The sequence below is a fragment of the Stylophora pistillata genome, chromosome 3 (genome assembly GCF_964205215.1).
Source record: "Stylophora pistillata chromosome 3, jaStyPist1.2, whole genome shotgun sequence".
Classification (NCBI taxonomy): Eukaryota; Metazoa; Cnidaria; class Anthozoa; order Scleractinia; family Pocilloporidae; genus Stylophora; species Stylophora pistillata.
In genome coordinates, this window is record NC_142521.1 from 27,373,216 (window position 1) to 27,385,545 (window position 12,330).

The 12,330-nt window shown below is 38.2% G+C and overlaps 1 protein-coding gene across 1 annotated transcript; it reads left to right on the plus strand.

The window, feature by feature from the left end:
- Window positions 1–1,958: 1,958 nt before the first annotated feature.
- Window positions 1,959–2,772, plus strand: LOC111345212 (uncharacterized). The gene is given in 2 exon segments (XM_088755591.1): window positions 1,959–2,342; window positions 2,345–2,772. Coding segments are annotated over 2 exon segments (771 nt in total). The 5' UTR covers window positions 1,959–1,973; the 3' UTR covers window positions 2,747–2,772.
- Window positions 2,773–12,330: the final 9,558 nt, after the last annotated feature.

Below are 12,330 nucleotides of genomic sequence, written 5' to 3' on the forward strand. Positions count from 1 at the left end.
TACCACCAGGCGAAGCGATCACGTGGTGCTCACCTCTCGTGGTCCAGCCAAAACCAAAATTCGCCGAGACGAACAAGAATGAGCTAGAATCACAGATGATAAGAGCCAGCATAGATATGAGAATCCCAAATGAATCCATCAAGAGAAGCAGATGCGTACAGGCACCAAAGATTGAGGATTTCATCTATCACCTACACTACTGCAAAGTATTCTCGAAACTCGATCTCAAGCAAGGATACCATCAGTTAGCACTGGACCCTGAAACCAGAAAGGTGGCAACATTCAGCCCGCCATGGGGTAACTATCGAGCACTTAGACTGATCTTTGGTGCTAAGTCGTCGCAGGATGTATTCGACGAGGTGATGTTTAAAGTATTTGGAGACATTCCTCGCTGCCTAAATCAAAGAGACGAAGTACTTCTAGGCGGAAGAAATGCAGAGGAACACCAACAAGTATTGCGAACAGTGTTGCAAAGAGCCAGAGATCACGGAGTAACATTCAATGAAGACAAGTGCGAATTTGAGAAAGAGGAGATTGAGTTCTTTGGACACACCTTCGTCAATCCATGGACTGAAACCATCACCAGACAAAGTGAAAGCGATTAAAGAATGCAAAGCACCTCAGAGCAAAGAAGAAGTTCGGAGCTTCTTAGGAATGGCGGGCTATCTAGACAACTTCATGCCAAACTACGCAAGCATTGCTCCACCACTACATCGTCTAACAAGAAAAGAAACCAAGTTCCATTGCGGAAAGGAAGAACATGAAGCATTTCAGAAAATACGGGAGAACGTATCGGATGAGAAGACTATGGCATACTTCGACCCAGGCAGGCAAATCATATTGAGAACAGAAGTCAGTAACAACGAAGGACCGTCTGCAGCACTACTACAGAAGACCGAGAACGGCATGCAACCAGTCCACTACATAAGTCGTACAATGACTGAGACAGAGAAGAAATATAGCCAGACGGAGAAAGACGCACTAGCGATCAAGTGGGCAAAAGATCGACTGAGAGTATACCTACTTGGAGCACCGAGATTCACCATCGTAACAGCGCACAAGCCTTTACTCCCACTCTTCAATAAAGTCAAGATGTCAATGCCTGCCCGAATAGAGAAATTGGTTATGCAAATGCAAGACGTAGATTATGAACTAATCTACGAACCTGGAAAAGATGAAGCTGATCCATTAGACTACCTCTCGAGGCATCCGTTACCCGAAACAGAAGACGATGGAACAGAAAAGGTCATCAAGTGGACAGTAGAAGCTGAACACTCGGTAGTCTTAGAGAGGATAAGAGAAGAAACGCTGAAAGACAACACCATGCAGAAACTAGCCCAACAAATGGCAAAAGGAGACTGGGACACACACAAAAAAGACAAAGATGTCGAGCCATATACACACATCGAGCAAGAACTCTCTACTGCACAAGGACTTATCTTCAGACAAGAAAGGATCGTGTTACCAGAGAAACTGCAAAGAAAAGTTGTCAAGATTGGACACAGCTTAGTGCACCTTGGAAAGACAAAGACGAAGAAAATGTTACGCGGAAAGTATTGTTTCCCTTACATGAGCAGCATGATAGACAAAACCATTGACCAATGTTACGAATGTCAAGTTGCTACAAGAGAGAAACAAACGGAACCAATCAAGACTACCACCATCCCAGACAGACCATGGAACATTGTATCAGTGGATTTGGAGGCCCATACCCTGATGGACACTGCAACGTAGTAATCACCGACAAGAGAACCCGGTACCCAGTTGCAGAACGAGTACCATCAACATCATACCAAGTCAACAAAGAAAGGCTAAAACATGTGTTTGCTACTTATGGAACCCCAAGAAGAGTAGACAGACACCGGACCACCGTTCAATTCCAAACAGTTCAAGACTTTGCCAGAGAAGAAGGATTTGAGCATCATAATGTGACACCTCTCCACTCAAGAGCTAACGGGGAAGTGGACAGATTCATGGAGACGATAAACAACACTGAACGAATAGCCCATCTACAGGGTAAAGACAAATTGGAAAGCCGAAATGCAATTCATGACATGCTGACTGCATACAGACTGACACCCCACCCAGCAACAGGAATCTCACCATACGAAGCGATGAGAGAAACATTCATCAGGACCAAATTAGATCACTCAACACCCAACCAGCAATCATCCGAAGAAGATGAACAGATAAATGTTAATGATGCAAAGTACAAGGAAATAATGAAAATACAGCGAAAGAACAGTCGAACAAAAGAGAAGAGATTGTTGATCGGAGACTATGTATTGGTCAAGCAAGAAAGAAAGAACAAATGGAACACACGATATGAACCAATATTCTACATTGTGTGTGACACATTGTGTGTGACATTGAGGGATCAAAGATCACAGCTAGAAGAACCACAGATGGACGCACCGTATCGCGTGATGCTAGCCACTTCAAACTAGTTAATTCGCTTATCAACACGGCAGATGAAGTGAAGGACAACGCGGTACAACACGGCACAACGCCATCGAAGACCAAGCAACAGGACCATAAAGAGGAAAGTCTGAGAGGCATAAAGAACCCTGAGACCCAAGAAGAACCCAACAGCAAGCAAGAACAAACGACACAGTACGACAAACCAGCAGAGACACCACAAATTAAGCAGGAAAAGGAGAAAGAACCACGACGAGAAATACCAACTAGACCACAGGGGGAACGACGACTGCCTAAACGATTTGATGACTTCCAATTGTACACCTAAGAAAAGCAGCTGGATCATGAACTTAGTTATTGTTGAGCCACGTTATATTTGTGATAGAATTGAGTGATTACAAGTGATTACATATGATTTCCACAAAGGGACTGTGGATCTTTGAAACAATAGGAGAAATGTAGTATCCAATCACATCACATGTATTCACATGAGCATATTGTGTAACCATGATTATTGAAAATTAGTTCTGATCTGAGATGGAGTAGTTATTACAAATATATCATGCAAGACCTTTTTAATGGCCTTTACTGTCAAACTAAGTGAAGCGTAACCCTCAGGATTACATTAATGATTTGATCATTTGAATATTAAACCCGCTAATCGTTTCATGAGTGCAATAACGTATTGAATATTTAACAAATGGTAAACACCACAGCGTACACTATTGAGTTATGGATGCACGTGGGAGGTTGCTAAGCACGAAAGAAGCGTAAGAGTCACTCGAAGCGATAGCCGAGAGCGACTATAGCTTCTTGAGTGCTTGGCAAACCTCTCAAGTGCATCCATAACTCAATAGTGCACGCTATGGTGTTTACCATTTGTTTTATAACATAACATTGATACATTGTAGCTAAAGAGTTCCCTTTATTTAACAAATTTTACGTGACCAGAAAAAACAAGCACGCGCGGAAAAATAGTCTTTACATTTGCTCACGTCAGCAGCGTACACCCATGGGCAAATGGGGGACGCTAAATTGACCAATCAGAGCGCGCGCTTTACTTTGGTTATGTTATAATTGAACATGGAACCCGCTAACCGTTTCAAGAATGCAATAATGGATTGATTATTTGAATATTGAACCCGAAAGCCGTATTCGTTTTGAAAAGGCGCGGATCATAGTTCAAATCAGAAGTCCATTTCTGATTGGATTATGTAAACACGTGATGATGGATTGGAACTATTTCAACATGGCGTCAGACATGGGGGGAAAGGTGAGTTCGAGCGTTGTGTAGAACTTCTTGTAAATGTTGTAAATGGAATGTTATCGAGAGCTTTTTTCGCATATTTACATCTTGACGAACTTGTAGAAATTCTTGAGCGTATTCATGGTCGAAAAAAATAGTTTATGGGCGAAGCCATCGCAAGACTTTTTTAATTCGTTAATATTTGAGATCGACTGTTTTCGCAGTGTTTTTACAGTGCAGTTTGTTCATTTTCAGGATTTCTCGTCAAATAGAACAAACTTATCGGACTTCAGAAATGGACTTCTAATTTGAACAATGATCCGCGCCTTTTCACAACGGATACGGCTATCGGGTTCAATATTCAAATAATCAATTCATTATTGCATTCGTGAAACGGCTAGCGGGTTCAATAATCAAATAATCAATTCATTATTGCATTCTTGAAACGACTGGCGGGTTCAATATCCAAATGATCAATTCATTAATGTAATCTTGGGGGTACGCTTCACTTAGTTTGACTGTTAGAGTAAATGTCAGTAAAAGTCAGAGAAATCGCGGACACCGCTCAAATTCAATTTCGCCCATAATTTGTCCATTGGTAGGCTTCAGTCCCATACATATGACAGCAATGTCCGTTTGTTAAAATTCTCGCTTGTATAGGAGAGATCTACTTAACGCGGTTTACAATATTTTCTTGAACAAATCCTTTGAAATTGTCATAATTCGTGGCGCTGTCAAGTCAGTTCATCGTAAGTTTTAAATTAGTTTCACACTAATCCTATTCGTCTGATGCTTCAGCAATTGATTGGCAGCACAACCAACTCATAACCTTTCCTTAAAATTAAAATATGATTTTTTTTCAAGTGCACTCACAGCTGCTCTGAAATAGATTCGTTGGTACTTCAAACAAACGTGCCAAAAATGCCCGCGGCACTCAATGAAATCGACCAGGAAATCTCCTGAGCCATGTTCAAGGAAAGCTTCAACTTTCTATTGTTTTATTTCCCTGGGATCTTTTGTATCTGTACAACAAGACTTTCCTGAAGTAAGCCAATTTTCAATATCCGCCATTTTGAAGTAATGAACACTTCACACGTTTGCAGTTAAAAGTTTACAATGTGAAGCTCCTCTAAATTGTTAAGCGAAGCAAAATCAATGGAATAAGTTGAATATGCACCAGAGCAAAATGCAGAGGTACACGTAACAGAAATGGGTCGAGAAACGTTTACAAAATCTGCTGTGAGTCACCTCTTAACCTCGTCTTTACGTGTTTGGCTCGTCATGACATATTAGTTTGTTTCTAGCTAAATTCTGCTTTCTCCTTTTCACAGGCGATCTTTGCTAAGTAAGTCGGCTTCATGTTGGTGACGTTTCCTATCAGAACAGTTTTCAGTGTTGCGCTGGTAGACAGAAAAACACCTAGAGGTCACGTGCTTGGATACTGCATTGCAACACAAAACTGGAGAACAAGCGCTCCAGTAAACAAACTCTCGTAAGGGGTCAAGCATATCTGGCTTTAGACAATAGCTTTCTGTTCATTACGCTCAATCCTTTTGCAATATCTACAAAAACTGTAATATATTTACTAAATCTCTCGTCTGGACTCGATTTTTGGATGGAAAGCACGATATTTTTCTCGAAATCGTAAAAAAACTGTCACTAGCAACCCGCTCGACGGCTAAGATTAAGTTTTTATGTCTTAATAATCTTTTGTTAGGCGCATTGAGATTAGAAATGCGCCCTATAAGCATCTACTTTATTATTATTATTATTAAGAAACATGGCGGGTTCGCAAGGTATGTACTTCAAAAAATATACTTTTTTTTTGCTTTTTTTCAGTTATTGGACTTCTAAAGTCTTTGAAAATAAAATATTAGATCGAAAATCACGCCCGATTTCTTACGATATTATGAGAGTAACTATGCGTCTTACATTGAGACTAAACGCAATGCTAAAATTCACTGTAGATTTCGAAACTACAGACGAGCCATCAGCCCCGAAGAAGAAATCTTCGTACCATTGTTGTGTTCCCTTGTGTAACGGGGACTCTAGATATCGTCCTGAATTAAAGTTACACCGCTTACCCGGCCGGGCAAAGGATGACCAAATGCGCATGGCTAGGTTGTAGTCCAGACAGAAAAGTTTATGATCTTGATGCAGTAAATAATGGTGAGAATCCATTTGGCTTATTAGAAATAAAAGTTGTCAGAGAAGGTGAAACTTCATTAGACAATGTCAGACATCTATTTAAGGACCAGAACACTAACCAGTACAAACTGAAGACAACAGACATTCATTACTACCAGATTCAGTGCCAGCTTGGACTCACAGGATTGAAACGGTGATTTTTTTTAAGTGACATTGATGAAAATTTGCTTTTTTGCTCTTGAATTAATTTTGATCCAGTGTTCTTTCAGGAAGCAAAGGACAAAGTGGATAGTTTTTTCTTCAATTACTTTTTACATTAAGACTGTGTTCACAATGTATGGCAGAGGGAATAGGGCAGCTTAAATTTTAATTGACAATAAATTAGCTGATCATCATTTATCAACTTCAAAGATTAAAACCCCTACACCAAGAAAGGCTAAAAACTTTGTAACTCCCAATTTTAATATAAAAATGTTCCTGTTTCCCTATGGATTTTTTTCTACATGTTTTTGATCGCACTGATTTTTACTGCACCCTTCCGTCATACATGATGAATATTGACTTCTCGAACAAAACACAGGTTGCTCTCTAATTTATACTTCCCAGATATTCCAATTTATTATATCCATTTTGAAATCACCATCAAATCCTGTAATTTGATTGGCTCAAATTGTATGATTCGAGCACGAATCCCACTATTTTCCGTCTGAATCGCATCTTTTTGTTAGCAAAATTCAACACTAAATTTACACGACCAATCATATTACAGGATTGTATATATTTTGCCAATCAGATTAGAACAAATAATGTACACAAAATGAACTATTTTTCAAATTTTATTTCCTATGTTTGACATTGCTACTAGTCTCTAGGTGAACAAAGTGCAGCTTCATTTACATAAATCCAGAAAATGTTCAGTGTCTCTAGGTGAACAAAGTGGAGCTTCATTTACACAAATCCAGAAAATGTTCAGTGTCGTACAATTTCGGTCTGATATCAAACTTTTGATTTCATATCATACTCCTACTATGCCATCATGTGATCTTGTTCACTTGTGTTTGATATCAGATCAAGTTGCACTCTATACTCAGTTCAATGACCATTATTTTTTTGTTTAGGTAAAGTATAAACATTCCCAATAAAATATAAATAACACAATTCTAAGTCTAAATTCTCTTAGCTATTCATCTGTTAAGTACTGGAACTCCCTCCCTGACCACTTTAGAAAGACTGTAGATTATGGTGAATTTAAGCACAAACTGTTAGTGCACGGTTTCTGTTAATATTACATTAATATTAAATTATATTATTATATTAATGATTATTATATTATTATATTATGAATTATTTATTTATCTTTTTAGCCTTGTTCTTGCTGTAACTTTTAAAATTAGTAATTAGGATCGGAGATACTAGCTTGTAAGCTACATTGAAATCCGAGGATAAATAAAGCTTATGTATGTATGTATGTATGTATGTATGTATGTACAATAACTTCACTATGGCTCATTGTTACTATTAGATAAGATTAGTGGGCCCTGGAAATTTGTAAGGAGGCAGGCTAGTCTATGACTGATTGACTGAACCCAGTGTAGACGATGGCACATCAGAATCAAAAAAGTGATATCCTTTGACCCTCCTTATTGCTCTTTCAACATGTATTCTCAAGCTTGCTATTGTCTTTGTTTTCTGAACATCCTGGGCAGAGAATTGCTCCAGACTTTCCAGAAACGGAGGGATATTTAGCTCCACCCCCTTCTCCCTCAGCAAATCTTCAATGTCAAACCCTTTGTCGGCCATGACCGAGTCCCCAGGCTCTAACAAATCTGCACCTTGTGATTCCCGTACCACTTATCCCTCCGGTGTAGAGGCTAGAAACAAAACTGATAACTCCATAAGGGGCAATACCTATTAAACCTTTTAGTGTAGTAGTACTTTTATAAGTAGAATAAAGCTGTGACTGAAGTAGCAGTGAGGTAGGTGTTTGCACAAAAATCTCAGTACAATCTAATATAACACGCGTGCTTGCATAAAGCCTTTTGAAACCTTCTGGCATAGAGCTATTGACATCTTCCCTTGATGGCCAGATCACTTGACTCCCAGGAAAAAAAATACGAAAAATTAGTCCATGTCATCACTTTTCTGCAAACTGATGATCTGTGTATCTGAAACCTATGTGCTAAGTCCTGCTCAAATAAACCAAGCTTGAGTCGCACATAAAACATAAACAGCTCATCTACCAGAAGCATATTTCTTGAACCTGGTTTACTAGCTCTTTCACCGGAAGCATAACAATATGTCATTTGTACAGCAAAAGGCTGCAGCAAACGCATAATTGCTCTCATAATATCGTAAGAAATCGGGCGTAAAATGCGGTAAAATTCCGCTCGGTTGCTATTTTCGATCTAATATTTTATTTTCATAGACTTTCGAAGTCCAATAACTAAAAAAAAGCAGAAAAAAGTATATATTTTTTAAGTACATACCTTGCGAAGCCGCCATGTTTCTTAGCCGTCGAGCGGGTTGTTGGTGACAGTTTTTTCACGATTTCCAGAAAAATATCGTGCTTTCCATCCAAAAATCGAGTCCAAACGAGAGATTTAGTAAATATCTTACAGTTTTTGTAGATATTGCAAAAGGATTGAGCGTGATGAACAGAAAACTATTCTCTAAAGCCAGATATGCTTGACCCCTTAGTTGAGTTTGTTCACTGGAGCGCTTGCTCTCCAGTTTTGTGTTGCTAAGCACGTGACCTCTAGCTGCAAAAGGCCTATCGAGGACCGTTCAACACGGTTCGATCACTTGACTGATCTGTCACGCAATTGAATAACAGGCATCATCAAAGCCATGACAGCACTCTTTTTAATGTTGGGAGAAGTAATTTTAAAAAGACCCACATATTAATTGCGTGCAAAGAATTAACCCAAATTTTTTTTAAACATAGCGACATTCTAAAGTTGAATGTTTTTTTTAGTCTCAAAGATTTGCTTTTTGCTTGACCTGCTCAGGTAGGCTACCTATCTCTCGACAAGCAACAAGAATATCTCGTAATGAGCAACATATTGCCAATTATTCATAGACGTGGACAGTCTGAATTTGAACAAAAATAAATTACCTTAAAGTAACTTCCTTTCCATCTAAACCCATTTATTTTCTTACTTTTACAGTGTACCATAAAAGCCCACACTTTAACGTCAATTTCACCGTGTCTTTTCCATTTTTCGAACATTCTTGGAGGCGTGGCTCCTGATCTGACATGAATGAGGTCACGCAATATTATAAACTGGAAATAAATTATAGCTCTTGTAGGGAGAATTAATTGCTTGATACTATTAGCGTTTCAATGATACTCAGTTGCTTGATATGCTTAAACTAATACCGTTTGAATAGCTTATATAAACTAGCCAAATTCGTTTTTATTCTATTATAGAAAAAAAGCAAATCGAATAAAAGAGAAAAATTGACTGCCAAGCATCGTATTTTGCACAGATGACGATTTTCCGTGTTCTCGCGGGTGAAATACACTTCATCCGTGTTCCAACTTCCCAGCTACAAGATCCGAACACGGGTGAAAGTGGACACGGCCGGGTACAAAACTCTGTCCAAACCGTTCAACCATCCCGCGTAGGGGTAATGGGCCCTTTGGGGCACAAAATTCTATCAAAACAAACAGAAATGTGAATAACTAGACTCTTCTCATCAAGCCTGATGGCTTACACTGGTTTCCAGCTCTTTCCAGTGCCTAAAGTTTGAACACTGTTTGAATAAGTTTCAGTATTGCTGTTCTTTCATAAGTTGATATTAACATAGATTATGGTGTAAACGATATTCAGTCCTTGGTGGTCGTTTACTGACAGTAAATTACCTTGCAATACGGTAACCTAAAAACACCCTTAGTTGAAGATAGATTACATTCTCACGGAGACTTTTTCATCAACAAAATTAAAGCTACTCTTCATCAGAAAATAAGGACGAGATATTATGGAAGTATTATTTAGCAGATCGCCTTAATTTATTTTTAGCACGCGCGCAAATAATTTTTTCAGAACCTCGCTTATTTGTTCCTTTGGAATTTCATAAAAGATTGCTATAATAACCCTTGCCATGACAAGAACATGGCCATCATTTCTTCTACAGTGTCTGGGAATTTTTGCTAAAATAACCTCAATTTTCGTGTCACATCCAATAATCTTCAACTGTTTTTTTTACGGCATGTTATATTCCTGTTGCAAGATACGAGGGGGAGTCCCTGACGAGATTGATTTTCCCATCTTGGATCAGGTCCACATTCTCCCGACCATCAATGAAAACGTACAAGCCATGCTTGAGAAAGGTTTATTATTTTAATGACGCAATGTTAGTTATGAGAAAATTTTCTGAAAAGTTCTCAGAGAAAATTGAAATCGACAGCTCCAGAGTTCACACTTCACGGTGTCACGCAAGTAGACAAAAAGAACTGTTACTGGAGTAGGATACGTACGATTACGTTCAGATAAACCTTGCAGACATAACTAAATGAATAAAACTTGGACATATCTTGCTTTTTTAAATATTATTAAGGTTTAATTTAAATTAGCGAACTTCCTCATACCAGTGATACTGATCTTTGGACAAACGTAAGTAAGTAAGTAAGCTTATTTATTCACGTTGAACATAAAAGAGCTTACGACAAAGCTTGTAAGAACGTGCACGTGCTAAATACTAAAACATATGTTATAACATGTAATAAAAAGAATGAAAATCGTAATCTTTACAATTTATGATTTATGACCCATCCCTTCCAACCCGAAAATGCGCAGTAAGAAATCCCCAACTACAATGACTACTATGATGCATAATTCATCATTAATTAACCGTCCCTTCTAACCCAATTTATATATAAAAGATGGAATACTGAAGAAATCCCCAACTACTATAACTATTATAATGTTCAATTAAATATCGGTAGTTCTGTCATCAAACATGCGTGCCAACAGTCTGCCGACGGGTACATTACAGACACAGGTTGTTTCACACGCTGCATAGTTTAAATTATGTATTATTTGATCAGTGTTTGTCATGGAAAAGCCGGACTTTTCGTAGACTGCACATTCTGAAAAGTAAAACTAATAACTGAAATGCCCACAAAGTAGATTTGCAACCGAAATCGAAGGTATCAACAAAATGCAACTTTTTGGTACAGTAGTCAACAAATATCTTGTGTTAACAAACTGACAACAAGCAAATGTCTGCCAGAGTCTACCACCAATTTAATTAATTTTCTAGATAACCGTGAACAGAAACAATTTTGAGTTAGTTTATCATGTGTTAACTTCAAATGTACTTTTCGACATGCGATCAATTGTTTCTTGATGGTCAAGTTTGTTGAAACTTCAATATGGCGGCTGCAGCAAATCTCGAAAATTAGCAAACTTCAAACTAGGGTTACTGCAAAACCAAAAATTATCCCAAAAAATTGAAAGTTTATCTGAGAACGTCTATACTTAAACTGTATCTGCAATATAGTTATTGGGTTCTTCTTCGCGTACCAACAAGCGTTTTTGGCAGTTGTTTTAGGGTACCATAGAGCTATTGAAAAACAGCCGCAGGGTGTCATCGAGAAAAAAATTCATAACATATTTATAACGAGAACATATCTGCTTTTCATGCCATCAATGAATTACTCAAGGCCCTAACTATAATGTTATTGCAAAGGAAAATACACGGATAATTTTCGACTTACGCTGGCAAGCCATGAATTTGACAGAAGTTCGATATTTTGAATATCGAAATTTGGCTCGATCCGCACTCGACCGTTTTTATTTTATTACTCTAAAAGAAAAACAGCAGAAAAAACTAACCTTGTTTTGGTTACTTTGGTACAAGGGTCTATCAACATAGAAAGTATGAGCGAAATCGATTTTTTGGCTGTGTCCGCGATTTTGATGATCATGTCTGATTTTTACTGACAGTGCCTCTTAAATGGGTTGTGACAGTTTTTCAGGGGTTCGCATTGCAATTTTGACAAAATAGCCCAAACTCTTCCAGTCCTTTTAAACCTAATGGCGGGCCAAGATAGAGAATTGGTGGAATTAAAATACAAGGATAAAGCTTTAAGATGATGTACATTATGATTTGTAAGTATATATGGCAAACCTGTTCATAGGCCCCTGAAGTTGATCTTTATTTTACCTCCGCGAAAGAGACGTGAAGTACTTTATTTCAACGGGTCACTATTCAGACTTACGTACCAACGTAACGAGAAATTAATATTTTCCAAGAGATAAAAGAACCGTCTGGTAGCACACAAAATTTAAAAGCGGGATTACATCGCGTTATAGCGTACGAAGTCGCCAAAGTTCATAATTTATCATTGCTTTACAGGGGGGACAACGGCCATTTGGGCGTATTTTGAACTTTTCGAGTTCTCGGAGAAAAAAGCGCGATAGAACTTTTTGATATAATTTTCGAAAAAGGTTCATTAAAAGGGTCCTTTTTAAAAAATAAAATGAATTATGAAATTTTGCAACTGTCGGCGG